The 15714-nt window shown below is 41.1% G+C and overlaps 1 protein-coding gene across 4 annotated transcripts in view; it reads left to right on the top strand.

The window, feature by feature from the left end:
• znf462 (zinc finger protein 462) overlaps nucleotides 1-10951 on the top strand; it is a 52768-nt gene extending 41817 nt beyond the window's left edge. For all 4 annotated transcript variants that reach the window (XM_039663972.2, XM_039663969.2, XM_039663970.2 and 1 more), the window contains exons 8-13: nucleotides 493-766; nucleotides 1616-1752; nucleotides 2110-2333; nucleotides 5867-6062; nucleotides 8432-8531; nucleotides 9037-10951. In XM_039663972.2, coding sequence (XP_039519906.2) covers nucleotides 493-766; nucleotides 1616-1752; nucleotides 2110-2333; nucleotides 5867-6062; nucleotides 8432-8531; nucleotides 9037-9244 — 1139 coding nt within the window. In that variant the 3' untranslated portion in view covers nucleotides 9245-10951. The remainder of the gene's footprint in view (nucleotides 1-492; nucleotides 767-1615; nucleotides 1753-2109; nucleotides 2334-5866; nucleotides 6063-8431; nucleotides 8532-9036) is intronic.
• Nucleotides 10952-15714: the final 4763 nt, after the last annotated feature.

Consider the following 15714-nt stretch of genomic DNA (forward strand, 5'->3'; position numbering starts at 1 on the left):
CGAAGGCGCTTCTACCTCACATTCAGCCAACCACACACTCTGAAGGCGCTTCTACCTCACATTTAGCCAATCACACACTCCGAAGGCGCTTCTACCTCAAATTCAGCCAATCACACACTGAGAAGGTGCTTTTCCCTCACATTTAGCCAATCACACACTCCAAAGGCGCTTCTACCTCACATTCAGCCAATCACACACTGAGAAGGTGCTTTTCCCTCACATTCAGCCAATCACACACTGCAAAGGTGCTTTTCCCTCACATTCAGCCAATCACACACTCCGGAGGCGCTTCTATATCACATTCAGCCAATCACACACTCCGAAGTTGCTTCTGCCTCACATTCAGCCAATCACACACTCCGAAGGCCCCTCTCCCTCCGATTGTGTTTTCAGTGATGTACATATCTTTAAAAAATGTCTAAAATAATGTGTTGTGGGGTTTCATGACCTTTGAGACGCCTGCTTTTAACCTGCTGTCTCGTCTGGTCTCAGAGTCGCTGGCGTATCTGGAGCCAGCCGATGTTCAGCAGCAGCTCAGTCACTTCCAGCAGACGTCTCGAGTCCAGGCCGATGTTTCCCCTCCTCCTCCTCTTCCTCCTCTTCCCGACGCTCCCGCTGCTCCGGCCCGACCCGACTCCATCCTCACCTGCGAGTTCTGCGAGTTCAGCTCCGGGTACATGCAGAGTCTGCGCAGACACTACCGGGACCGGCACGGGGGGAAGAAGCTCTTCAAGTGCAAGGACTGCTGTTTCTTCACCTGCTACAAGTAACAGCTCCTTCATCGCTCTTATGCTAACTCACTCACCGTATCTCAGCTCATGAGGAAAAGCAGCATTTCCTTATTAGTTTTCTTCAACGTTAACATTACATGATACAATTTTATTTTAGTACTTTGTTCTATTAAATATTTGAATTACCAGTATGTATTTTTTTGCTGTTTTGATTTTGAAACTATTTTAAATTTATGTTTTCATGATTTCTCTTTTAGATATTTTTTATTATTTTAATTTTACGTTGACATTACATGATAAAATTGTATTTTAGTTTGTTTTTTATTTTTGTATTTAAAAATTAATTTAAATTTACATATTCATGATTTCCTTACTAGCTTTTCTTTAACTCTTTTCTGATTTATTTTTCAATTATTATTTTAATTTTACGTTAACATTACATGATAAAATGTTTTTTATATATTTGTATTATATTTTTTTGCTTTGTTTTGCTTTTGAAACTTCAACTCCTTATTACTTCAACTCTTTTTGATTTTTTAAAATTATTTTAATTTGACGTTAAATTACACGATAAAATATTTTTTTAGTGTCTTATTTTGATTGATTTTATTTTCAAATTCTTCAAATTCTTTAATTATTAGCTTTTCATCAACTCTTTTTGATTCGTTTTTTATTTTTAGATTTATTAAAATTTTACGTTGTTATTATATTATAAAATATTTCATTTTTTATTATATATATTTTTCTCTATTTCATTTTATTTTGACAGCTATTATATTAGCTTTTCATCCACTCACAAGCCCCATTTTGAGAAACCCTGACCTTGAAACGCCTGGAATCTAATCATCAGAATATCCCTGTGTGTGCGTGTGTGTGTGTATCAGGTCTACGTTCACGTTGCATGTGGAAGGCGGTCACAGCAGTGGATCAGAGGAGCTTCTCAAAGACCTTCGCTGCCCCTTCTGTCTTTACCACAGCAAACACAAGACCAGCATGATCGACCACATCGTCCTGCACAGAGGTGACACACTCCTCATTTCCATTGTTTAATTATTAGCGTTTCATCAGTCTATTTTGATGTTGGTTTTCTTTTGGCTCCCTGTGTTCAGTGGGTCATTTAACTCACTGGCTCAGTGATCATGTATTTATTTTTATTTTATCCACTTAAACAAATTGTATCATACAATTACAAACACCATTGATTTGATATCATTAAATATAAATTATATTATAGAGGTTATGCATTGTCACTTTCTCAAAAATATTTAAATAGTCAATCTCAAAGCTCTTTCCAGTTTTAGATGCGTTTTGTGCGTAGAATTAAGAGTAGAAGGTTCCAGGTACTGATTGATTGACTGTGTGTGTGTGTGTTTGTCAGAGGAGCGCGTGGCGCCGCTGGAGGTCTCGCGCTCAAAGCTATCCCGTCACCTGGAGGGCCTGGTCTTCCGCTGTCATAAATGCACCTTCACCTGCTCCAGCGAGCAGAACCTGCAGATGCACATCCAGAAGCACGATGAACTGAAGCCGTACCAGTGCCAGCTCTGCTACTATGACAGCAAGCGCCTGCACGAGCTGGAGATACACCTGCAAGAGGAACACAAGGTGCCTGTGCTCACGATCATCAGTAGGGGGCGGGTCCACTCATGATGGGGGAGGAGAGAGGGTGATCCGATCACCAGTAGGGGGAGTGTCCACTTATGATGGGGGAGGAGAGAGAGTGATCCGATCACCAGTAGGGGCGTGTCTTATGATGGGGAGGAGAGAGGGTGATCCGATCAGCAGTAGGGGGAGTGTCCACTTATGATGGGGAGGAGAGAGAGTGATCCGATCACCAGTAGGGGCGTGTCCAGTCCACTTATGATGGGGAGGAGAGAGGGTGATCCGATCAGCAGTAGGGGCTTGTCCACTCATGATGGGGACGACAGAGAGTGATCCGATCAGCAGTAGGGGCGTGTCCACTTATGATGGGGAGGAGAGAGAGTGATCCGATCACCAGTAGGGGCGTGTCCAGTCCACTTATGATGGGGAGGAGAGAGGGTGATCCGATCAGCAGTAGGGGCTTGTCCACTCATGATGGGGACGACAGAGAGTGATCCGATCAGCAGTAGGGGAGTGTCCACTTATGATGGGGAGGAGAGAGAGTGATCCGATCACCAGTAGGGGCGTGTCCAGTCCACTTATGATGGGGAGGAGAGAGAGTGATCCGATCACCAGTAGGGGCGTGTCTTATGATGGGGAGGAGAGAGGGTGATCCGATCAGCAGTAGGGGCTTTTCCACTCATGATGGGGACGACAGAGAGTGATCCGATCAGCAGTAGGGGCGTGTCCACTCATGATGGGGGACGACAGAGAGTGATCCGATCAGCAGTAGGGGCGTGTCCACTCATGATGGGGAGGAGAGAGAGTGATCCGATCAGCAGTAGGGGCGTGTCCACTTATGATGGGGAGGAGAGAGAGTGATCCGATCACCAGTAGGGGCGTGTCCAGTCCACTTATGATGGGGAGGAGAGAGAGTGATCCGATCACCAGTAGGGGCGTGTCCAGTCCACTTATGATGGGGAGGAGAGAGAGTGATCCGATCACCAGTAGGGGCGTGTCCACTTATGATGGGGAGGAGAGAGAGTGATCCGATCACCAGTAGGGGCGTGTCCAGTCCACTTATGATGGGGAGGAGAGAGAGTGATCCGATCACCAGTAGGGGCGTGTCTTATGATGGGGAGGAGAGAGGGTGATCCGATCAGCAGTAGGGGCTTTTCCACTCATGATGGGGACGACAGAGAGTGATCCGATCAGCAGTAGGGGGAGTGTCCACTTATGATGGGGAGGAGAGAGAGTGATCCGATCACCAGTAGGGGCGTGTCCAGTCCACTTATGATGGGGAGGAGAGAGGGTGATCCGATCAGCAGTAGGGGCTTGTCCACTCATGATGGGGACGACAGAGAGTGATCCGATCAGCAGTAGGGGGAGTGTCCACTTATGATGGGGAGGAGAGAGAGTGATCCGATCACCAGTAGGGGCGTGTCCAGTCCACTTATGATGGGGAGGAGAGAGAGTGATCCGATCACCAGTAGGGGCGTGTCTTATGATGGGGAGGAGAGAGGGTGATCCGATCAGCAGTAGGGGCTTTTCCACTCATGATGGGGACGACAGAGAGTGATCCGATCAGCAGTAGGGGCGTGTCCACTCATGATGGGGAGGAGAGAGAGTGATCCGATCACCAGTAGGGGCGTGTCTTATGATGGGGAGGAGAGAGGGTGATCCGATCAGCAGTAGGGGCTTTTCCACTCATGATGGGGACGACAGAGAGTGATCCGATCAGCAGTAGGGGCGTGTCCACTCATGATGGGGAGGAGAGAGAGTGATCCGATCACCAGTAGGGGCGTGTCTTATGATGGGGAGGAGAGAGGGTGATCCGATCAGCAGTAGGGGCTTTTCCACTCATGATGGGGACGACAGAGAGTGATCCGATCAGCAGTAGGGGCGTGTCCACTCATGATGGGGGACGACAGAGAGTGATCCGATCAGCAGTAGGGGCGTGTCCACTCATGATGGGGAGGAGAGAGAGTGATCCGATCAGCAGTAGGGGCGTGTCCACTTATGATGGGGAGGAGAGAGAGTGATCCGATCACCAGTAGGGGCGTGTCCAGTCCACTTATGATGGGGAGGAGAGAGAGTGATCCGATCACCAGTAGGGGCGTGTCCAGTCCACTTATGATGGGGAGGAGAGAGAGTGATCCGATCACCAGTAGGGGCGTGTCCACTTATGATGGGGAGGAGAGAGAGTGATCCGATCACCAGTAGGGGCGTGTCCAGTCCACTTATGATGGGGAGGAGAGAGAGTGATCCGATCACCAGTAGGGGCGTGTCTTATGATGGGGAGGAGAGAGGGTGATCCGATCAGCAGTAGGGGCTTGTCCACTCATGATGGGGACGACAGAGAGTGATCCGATCAGCAGTAGGGGCGTGTCCACTCATGATGGGGGACGACAGAGAGTGATCCGATCAGCAGTAGGGGCGTGTCCACTCATGATGGGGGACGACAGAGAGTGATCCGATCAGCAGTCATGATGGGGAGGAGAGTTATATGTGTTTGCGCACATGATATCAGGAAGCAACAAGATATGCCTATCGAGTTACTCTCCCACTTCTGCTAGTTTTACTGAGATATCTTATCCCGTGCGAATTGGCCATAAATATTACAGACATTACTCCACCTACCCTTGTAAAGCTAATCCCGTCTGAATAGGGCTAAAGTGAGCAAGAGGGATTTGAAGAAAGACTGTAGAAAGGGAGATGGCTGAGAGACATTACAAAAGAGAAAAGGTCAGGGCAATATCACTGGAAAGAGAAAGGTTATGATCAAGCAAGCGCTTTATAGGAGACACGTTAGTATCAGAAAAACTTTTCAGCATTTAAGTGGGACGGCCTGAAAACGGTCCCGAGGTTACATTGTTTCAGCTGGAAACATTTAAACAAGTCAACAAAAAATATAGATTGTTTTACTGGTTAGATATCTTACAAATTGTGCCTCTGAGACAATACTGGAACACTTTACATTCATGTTTCTATTGTTAATTTCTAATTGATCTTTTTCTTAAGAAGATTGTGAATCTCAATTGTGTTTCCATTGAGATATTTTCATGCATTTTTTGGATATCACATAAGAAAAAAAAACTTAAAGATGTTCATAAATTATACAAATGCACATAACATATGCACTCAATTGAGGTCCATAAAAAATTATCCAATAAGTAAACAAATCCCTTAAAAAATAAAGGCTGTGATTGGATTACTGGACTAGGCATCACAGCATCTCAAATGTTGGTTTAGTGTTTCTGAAAGTCAAAGTGTGTGATCAGAATGATTGGGTTTAATTCCCTCCAGAAGTGTCTCACGCACACGAGTGTGTTCACAAAAACCAGCATCCGAACACCAGACAACATGACAGCGTTTACTGTGAGAGCCAACTCATTTATGATGGAGGGAAAAACAGTCCGATGTCAGAAACTTACAGTTTATTACTGATATTGTGCACCTATTTCCCAGGAAGTGATGATTTTGTTCTCTTAAACACATGGGATGGAAATGCTGCTTTATTCACAAATGTTTTATACCATATTCCAATTGATCTGCAGGTGATCCGTAACTTTGAGCTGGTGGGGCGGGTGAACCTGGACCAGCTGGAGCTGATGAAGGACAAGATGAAGGACGCGAACAGCAGCGAGGAAGAGGAGAGAGAAGAAGAGGAGGCAGATGAAGAGGAAGAGGAGGAGGAGGAGATGATGGATGAGGAAGAGGAGGAGAAGATTCCGGAAGAGACAGAGGACACAGGTAACAGTTCAGCAGATTCACTCAATCTGGGTAAAGATAACCAACAGGAGGTCAAAAATATAACGCTATCAAGTAGGGCTGGGTAATAAATATCGATTTCTCGATATTAATCGATTCTCATTTTTATGAACCGATATGGATTCTTAAATCTCAAGAATCGATTAGTCATCCTGTTTCATTTGAATGAATGGGACATTGTATCGCGGCTGCGCGCATCCAAAAAAATCGCAATAATCTTTGTCCTTTGTTACTATTGATATGAAACAAAGTCTCAATTTTCAAATTACGTCCATTTTCTTTAGAAATTCAAAAACATAAATAGCATTTTGGCGCTGTGGCGTGAGATCACTCTGGCTCAGTTCAAGAGAAGCAGCAGCGCTGATCTCTCTTCCGGGTTAATAATACCAGTCACAGCGCAAAATAAACATGAATGCGCATCTGAACGTGTGTTAAAAGATAGAGTACAACTTATCGAAATCCGTATCATGTCACATTGATTCCCTCAATCAGCGTTTCGACCGTGGAAAGACGTCGTTAAACAGCTTGTAATCAATGTCATGTATCGTCATATTTATCTCAGAAAACCCACATAAACTCGTTAGTCAGCTAGAAAAAAATAACTCTAGAGAGGAGCATTTTGCTAAATATATACACCATATTACATATGCATTATATTCTTAATCTTCTTTAATATTTAATGCATATTTGAATAAATATGGCAAGTTTTTATGACAGCCACCATTTTAATGTTTATATTTCATATAATCTTCTTATTATAAAAATAAATAAAAGTGTAATTTAAGTGTCTGTATAGCTACAAAACAGTTCATTATTACCTTCATATTAGGCTAATGAAGTCTATAGGCTACAACTAGACTCCCATAGTTTACAGCATTTAAGAGATTTGATTCCCTTGAGAAAAATGGCCATTTATTGTAAATGACATCCAAAATAATCGATATTGAATCGAATCGAATCGAAATCGAATCGAATTGCAAGCTTGTGAATCGAAATTGAATCGAATTGTGAAATTTGTCTCAACACCCAGCCCTACTATCAAGCGTAGGTCATGTTAGGTCATGTAGGTCATGTTAGGTCATGTTAGGTCACATAGTCAAGTCAAATCACCTTTATTTGTATAGCGCTTTTTACAATACATATTCTATCAAAGCAGCTTCACAGTGATAACATGAAAATAATACAACACAGATCAATAATATTGTTGAATATTAAATGTCCCCAACTAAGCAAGCCAAAAGCCAAGGCAACAGCAGGTCACGTAACGTTAGGTCACATAGGTCACGTTAGGTCACAGGTCACGTTAGGTCACGTAGGTCACGTTAGGTCATGTTAGGTCACATAGGTCACATTAGGTCATGTAGGTCACGTTAGGTCACATAGATTACGTTAGGTCACATACCGTAAAACTTCATATAATTGGCGAGTCCCAAATAGTCACAGATCACGTTATGTCATGTAAGTGACGTTAGATCACGTAGGTCATGTTAGGTCACGTTAGGTCATGTTAGGTCACATTAGGTCTTGTAGGTCACGTTAGGTCGCATAGGTTACGTTAGGTCACATACCGCAAAACTTCAAATAATAGCCGAGTCCCAAATAGACGCCTGTCTCTTTTACGCGCCAGGTGTGGTTGCAGGTTTGGGTAAATAAAAGCCAGTCTCAAATAGAGGCCGGGTCTGTTTTTCCGTTTCGGGTTGTTAATCTTCTAAAACCGTCAGATCGTCCGCTTTTTGGCGGCTGCCAAAGCAAGTTTTTGTCCCGCCAAAGCCTATTTTGATGGGTGAGTGATGTTATAATGACTGCTGCGCTTGACTGGGTGCAGAACGAACAGAGAGAGAGAGAGAGAGAGAGAGAGAGAGAGAGAGAGAGAGAGAGAGACCTGGCCGCACTCGTGCTTTCTCACGTCTTCAAACACGAGCAGTGTCTTTTTTTTTTAGAGATTTTTAGAGATTAGAGATTTAATGAACAACATCTCAACACTAAATTATAAAGGCCGGTCTCATATAGACGCCTGTTTCAAATTCAAGCCAGTGCAGTTCGGCGATTTGGGAAAATAAAAGCCGGGGCTATTATTTGAAGTTTTACGGTAGGTCACGTTAGGTCATGTAGGTCACGTTAGTTAAGCTCACATCAGTGACTCTCAGCTGATCCTCTACCTATAGGAATACTGTAAATCCCGATGCCAATGTCATGTGTTCAATTCCCCGGGGGAATGCCGTGTTCTTGAGATAAAAGCGTCTGAATGTAAATGTAGTTGGACGTTGAAAGATGACATGTTGAATGTTTCAGAAGTTGTTTGCTCGTTCGCTCTGTGAATATTGTGTTATATCGTGTCGATGTTGTTCCAGGAGCTCCAGAGTCTCCTGTGAAGCGCTATCCGTGCGAGTTCTGCGGACGCACGTTCACGCTGAGCATCGAGTGGGAGCGGCATGTCCTTCGACACGGCATGTGAGTCTCGCCATTAAAATCAGATCAAAATCCTGTCGTTAATGACTCATGCCGTCCCGAACCCGTGAGGCTTTCCTTCCTCAACAACTCGCTTCACAACATTTGTAAAGAGATGGGGAAATAAATCCATATGAATGAAGCGGTTTCCAAGCTTTCTGAAGAGACACGGTTTCTTTATATGATCAACAGATTGAATTTAGGCTTTGATTCGGATATAAATCATAAACAGAAGGTTGTTTTTTTTGTAAACGACTAAATGTGAATGAATCAAAATTAGGAATAAGAATCGGAATTGATCAAACACTACTTGAACAGACTTTCAATGGAGGGACAGAAATCTCTGGTTTGTGTTTCGAAGATGAACAGAAGTCTTACGGGTTTGGAACGACACGAGGTCGAGTAATTAACGACAGGATTTTAGTTTTTTGGTAAATAACCCTTTAACCTTCTAAAATGTGCCACATTAATCAGCCAGTGAAGCTGAACACACATCTGATGTTTCCAGGACTGTTAACGACAGCAAGAAAGACACCGGTCCTGTTCCCTCTTCAGCTCAGCCTCTGATTGGTCCAGCCGCTGTGATTGACGGGGGGATCGACCAACCCACTAACACTGTGGACGCCACAGGGGCGGATCAATCTGACCAATCCAAGAGTCCGATTCAGAACCAGGAAGAGGAAAAGACGCTGGAGACCAAAAACAACGACCCGTAGGAGGGCAGGAAAGCTGTAGTGAACACGTCGTTCGGCTTTAGACGCGGTTAAGAATGTCGTACGTTTGTCTGTCTGTTTATCATTTGTTTTGGCTGCTTGTTTTTGGTTTTAAAAAAAAGCTAGTATCGATAGATGTTTGTTCAGTTGCTGAATCTTACACTGAATTTTACAAAGTGTGACTTGGTCCCTCAGGACAGATGTTGATATATTGGTAACCAATAGTGAATGAAACCGCGAAGTCGATATTGCGATCGAATCCCGAGTCGGTCCGTGAGCCTGAGATCTCCCACGCTCAAAGCCCTTCTCATGTTCCTTTCAATGCACTTTCCCATTCGTTTATGAAAGATAACTGCGAACGATAAGAATCGAATGTCTTCCGCCGCGGTGAACGCACACACACACACACTGATAGTCTTGAAGACGGTGTGTCGCGCGTCACGTTCGTCACAGACGAGAAACCAGAGGCGAATTCACACCGAACACGGGAAGGCTTTCGGATTCGGTCGGAACGCCGACACGCGGTTTCTGTTTTTTATTTACATTTTAGCCTTGTGTTAATCTTCCCGTAGCTGAATTCCTTGAGGAATAGTTGTTTATCTAGATAATCTTGATTCTTTTAGACCTGATTTTAGAGTATCAACACTTGCCCCCAATAAAAAAGAAGAAAACTCGTAGAAAAATGCTACTTTGAAGATTTCGACCTCTTCCCGGCTCACTTCCACTTCACTTTGATAACGATTTACACGAGATGGATGAAAAGATCGCGTGTTTCTGCCGATCTCCTCCCGTACGGATGTTTAAAGGAATATTCTGGCTTCAAAACAAGCTCAGTTTTTTCACTGGAACAAAGATGGCAGATTCAGTGTTTTCCTGCGCCGTAAACATCCCGTCACTTCCGGCTCTTTGAGCTCGTTCCTTTAAAAGAGGGAAGCTTATCCCCCGTGAGGCTGAGATTGTACGTGATGGAAGTTGCTGCTCGAAAACCCCAAAGCCTTATATGTTAGACGCTTCTACCAACGTATCGATCACTAAACATAACCTCTCCTCGGTACCAAAAGTGTCGCTTCCCAAAGTCCCAAAGCAAGATATGATTGTCTTTCCCGAGCAATGACTGGACATTGCTGAGGGTGAAACCCAGTGGCCTTCTGGGTAATCTGCATGCCGTTTTGCAGCCGTGTATAAACTCAAAGCTACGTGTTTGAAACTGAACGGGGTCTGTTCCTTTAAGTGTTGTTCTGATATTTAACTTAACAAAAAAAAATTAAAAAGAGAGAGAGAGAGAAGAAAAATACAAATCAATAGATGACGTCTCTTTCCGTTTTTAGCTCTCCACTGTTCAAAAGCTGTTGTAAATGTTCTGGTTAAGGAAAAAAAAAAACTTTTGTACCCTTAAAGCCCTTCATAAGGAGTAGCCCAGCCTTTCTAAAAGACGCCCGTGTAGAAAACCATCAGAATAAGCTTTTAAGACTCTTGTGACACACTGGATATCTGTATATATATATGCTTTAGTTCTCCTGGTTTGGCCATAGTTGACCTTAGATCTCTGCGTTCGGCTCTGTGAAACTCCTGATGATTTCTGATGGTGGGTTGTGATGTCGACTAGACTGGTTGTTTACAGTTTTATTCCTTTGATTTCTCTATATTCTGTAAATATTGTAATTCATTGTCTTTTTTTAACTTGGTAATAAAGTTATCAGATAACCTAAACGCACGGCTTCCGTCGTCTTTTGTTCATGTGTGTGAAGTAAAATGAGTGGTCAAACATTAACATTGCGGTCCCAAAACATTTGACATTAACAAAGGTTAATAAATGCTGTAAACATATATTGCTCATTGTTAGTTAATAATGTAACAAATTAATCCACCTTGTAAAATTTTACAAAATTGTTTTATTACAATTATCATTTGAAATCATTTTGTTCATTAAATCAAACACACAGAAAGCCGTTTTGTTGTTGTTATGTGATAACAAAACCATAAAATGTGTTGTATTTATGATTCCGAATCATGATATTTTGTAGAAAAAAAAACTGAAAATATGTTTTTTGATTATTTTGATTAAACAAAATGAAAGCAAAATGTATTTATATTTACATTACATCCAGTTATCATCCAGTTTTTCTTCAAACATTATGGGAACATCGAGGGAACATTGACCAACAAAAACAAATATTTACAAACAAACCAACACAAATAGATTATATTTGCATGTCTGTGAACAGCATTATTTACTCAAAACTCAATGATTTTTGGAAATATTTCCTACATTTGACCTTCATCTTTATCTTGGAAACCAAAAAAACATGTTGTATTTATAAATATGATTACATGATCATAAATGATTCCAGTTCATCATATGCACTCACCTAAAGGATTATTACAAACACCATACTAATGCTGTGTTTGACCCCCTTTCGCCTTCAGATCTGCCTTAATTCTATGTGGCATTGATTCAACAAGGTGCTGAAAGCATTCTTTAGAAATGTTGGCCCATATTGATAGGATAGCATCTTGCAGTTGATGGAGATTTGTGGGATCCACATCTAGGGCACAAAGCTCCCGTTCCACCACATCCCAAAGATGCTCTATTGGGTTGAGATCTGGTGACTGTGGGGGCCATTTTAGTACAGTCAACTCATTGTCATGTTCAAGAAACCAATTTGAAATGATTCAAGCTTTGTGGTGCTGGAAGTAGCCAGTATCAGAGATAGTACATGGTGGCCATAAAGGGATGGACATGGTCAGAAACAATGCTCAGGTAGGCCGTGGCATTTAAACAATGTCCAATTGGCACTAAGGGGCCTAAAGTGTGCCAAGAAAAAATCCCCCACACCATTACATCACCACCACCACCAGCCTGCACAGTGCCAGTGGCAACAAGGCATGATGGATCCATGTTCTCATTCTGTTTACGCCAAATTCTGACTCTACCATCTGAATGCCTCAACAGAAATCGAGACTCATCAGACCAGGCAACATTTTTCCAGTCTTCAACTGTCCATTTTTGGTTAGCTCTTGCAAATTGTAGCCTCTTTTTCCTATTTGTAGTGGAGATGAGTATAACCCGGTGGGGTCTTCTGGTGTTGTAGCCCATCTGCCTCAAGGTTGTGCGTGTTGTGGCTTAACAAATGCTTTTTTGCATACCTCGGTTGTAACGAGTGGTTATTTCAGTCAAAGTTGCTCTTCTATCAGCTTGAATCAGTCGGCCTATTCTCCTCTGACCTCTAGCACCAACAAGGCATTTTCGCCCACAAGACTGCCGCATACTGGATGTTTTTCCCTTTTCACACCATTCTTTGTAAACCCTAGAAATGGTTGTCTGTGAAAATCCCAGTAACTGAGCAGATTGTGAAATACTCAGACCGGCCCTTCTGGCACCAACAAACATGCCACACTCATAATTGCTTAAATCTCCTTTCTTTCCCATTCTGACATTCAGTTTGGAGTTCAGGAGATTGTCCTGACCAGGACCACACCCCTAAAAGCATTGAAGCAACTGCCATGTGATTGGTTGATTAGATAATTGCATTAATGAGAAATTGTTCCTAATAATCCTTTAGGTGAGTGTATGTATTCATATAATCTTCTAAAATATATGATTCCAATTCATGAATTTTTGAAGAAAAAAACCTTAAAATATGTTTTTCGGACATTTTATTTAAACAGAATTAAATGAAAATGTACTTACATTTTATACTAGATGCTTTACAAAAATATGTACAACGTTCCCATTAAGTTATGAAAACAATATTTAAATGTTCTCTGAACGTTCAAAAAATTTAAATGTTTAAAAAGCTATTGAAATGGAACATTGTATCATTCTTCAAAGATTAACGTTACTTTTGAATGCAACATTCGAAAACGCGTGGTCACGTTTAAAAAAAACGTCTAACTGAAACATTTCAGACAAAATGCTGCATGAATGATGTATAAATAACGTTTTTGTACTAATGTTTTCATAACATTATCAAAGACCAGATCGTTACTGGAGGAACATTTGTTTGTAACTTTGACAGCCTTAAAAAAATAAATATTAAGTAAATGTAATAATGCACCACATGATCATTTGGTTAAAGATTTGAAATGCATATTAATATGCAGTCCGTTTGAGCAGATGCTGATATGAAGACATCACGTGTGAACCAACAGAAGACTCCAGAGCTGCTTTTATTTCTCAACTATAACATCATCTTTTAAAAATATCTGCTAGACATGAGGGATCATCGGATCAGAACATCAGAGTGTTTCTGTGGAAGGAAGGAGACCCTGGAGACGCCTCGACACAGACGAAGAAGAGTGATGAGAACCGCACGTTCCTCAGGAATATTCCCACTTCCCTTCAGTGTGAAAACACGAGCAAACCAGTGCGAGCAAAATGCGTTTCTACTGCCGGTTCTCTGCCGGTGTTTTAATGCGTTTACCTTTATGCATGTAAGTTATTAACTCTGCTGAATACATTTTTATTTTTATGAATAAAAGTTCTTAGTGCATTGTCCACTTTTTCAGGGGCGTTGGATCCAAAATATTTTTTTTCTATTAATTTCTCCCATAGGGATTTTAGAAAAATATCATGATTAATTCTGCTGAATGAAAAAAAAAGTTAATTTTCTTTAATAGTTCATCTTAAATGTTTGTTGTGTGTCTGTCAAGAATGCTTATAGAATGTTCAGGAAAAGAGTCGATGTGAACTGCAATGTTAGTGTGTCACACAAAGATTTTGATGAAAGGTTAATTTTGAATTTACTAGATTTTACTTAAACTCTATATTCAAAATTAAATAAATCATATATATTTAAGTAATATTTACATATTTCATGAATTCATGTTCAACAACAAGTCAGTTGTACAGAGCAGTGGCAGTAAAATTTAATGCAAATTCTTAAAGGATTTTAAAGTAAATCTTTTTCAGTTAATAAAGCACAGCAAATTATCAATATTATAATTTGCTCACCTTCATGTCCTTTCTTTCGTCTGTGAAACACAAAAGTAGATGTTTTACATGCATGTGTCACTGATTTTGAGCTCGACTCTCAGCGAACACCTTGTGTTAAAGCACACATTCAGTCGACGGCGGAGAAAGCTGGCAGGATTTCCACAAGACCCGGGTTCACAAGTGAAATGTGTGAACCCGGGTCACATCCTTCAGGGCAAAACCTTGCATATTTGATTAAAACCTGTGACAAACTCCCTGTTGAATAATTCATTCTTCTCGGATTCTGTGGACTTTCTGCAAACTTTGCATCATGCATTAGGATCAGTATAGCCTATTGAACGACATTGACAATCATTTATGCAATGCATATTAATATTAATCTAAATGTGTCATGCCAGAACATTCTCAGAACATTCTCTCTTAAAGTTATGAACAAACGTTTTTTTTTCCCCGGTAGTTTGTTTTAGGAATTGGTTCCAGAAGTATTTTTTCCATTCATTTCTCCCATAAGGATTTAAAAAAAAAAAGCTTTGTTAAAGCATTATAAGCAATACAACAAACCAATAAGCAACGACAAGAATAACAACATTGCAAACGTTAATTAGAAGAAAAAACGTATTTGGAAATCAGACAAAAATACAAGAATGTGAACTTATTAGCTTTAGTGAGAACTATGAACAGATGCAAAAGCCTCTAAGTGCCATGGTGGATTGGTGGATTTACTCACAGCGACTCTCAGTTGGTGGAATTTGTAGCACAGCATCATGGGTAATGTAGTTTTTCACCACAAATTCAGCTTTTTAACACTTCTATTTAAAAAACTGAGTTGAAATAATGTGAAGCAGAAGCACATTCTATCGATTAACAGCCCCATAGCTCACAGTAGGACTGACTTTAAAAGTTTAGAAGTTACTGTTATCTCTAGCCTATGGAGAACTTGAATGTAGTGTAGGCTATATTTCCATTTTATGTATTAGGTGATTATTGACTGCAGGATCATTGGTGTTCTTGCCTGATTCCCAGGGTCTCTTGGCAGTTTGAGCCTCAGGTTGAGTCACTCAGTGACGTAAACATGAGAGTGTGTGAGGCTCCTGTTGTTTGTGCATCTGCTGCTTTTCCACTCTTTCCATTTGCTCGAGGAGTGCGGCAATGGAACCTTTGAAAACATGCAACATATCGACTGATGATGCCAATCCCTGTAGAGCCGGATGCCAGGTTAGGGTTAACCCTAATATTTATTTCAAATCAACCAGTTTTACTTTTATTTCAACGTAGTCACCCTGATTGAGTGTAATCTACTAAACGCTAGGAGACCAAACCAGCAGAAAATAATAAATAAATGACTAAAAAATTATACCTGTGTGAATAAAAAAAAAAAATAATAATAATTAAATACATTGAAAAATAATCATAATAATAATAAATACAATTTAAAAGTAATAAAATAATAAATTAGGAGAAAAATAATACAAACATTAATTTGATTAAAAATAAATAATATTTATTTTATTAAGTGGTTTATTGCTTTATTTATTTT

This window comes from Pimephales promelas, chromosome 19, assembly GCF_988280905.1.
Source record: "Pimephales promelas chromosome 19, fPimPro1.hap1.1, whole genome shotgun sequence".
NCBI lineage: Eukaryota > Metazoa > Chordata > Actinopteri > Cypriniformes > Leuciscidae > Pimephales > Pimephales promelas.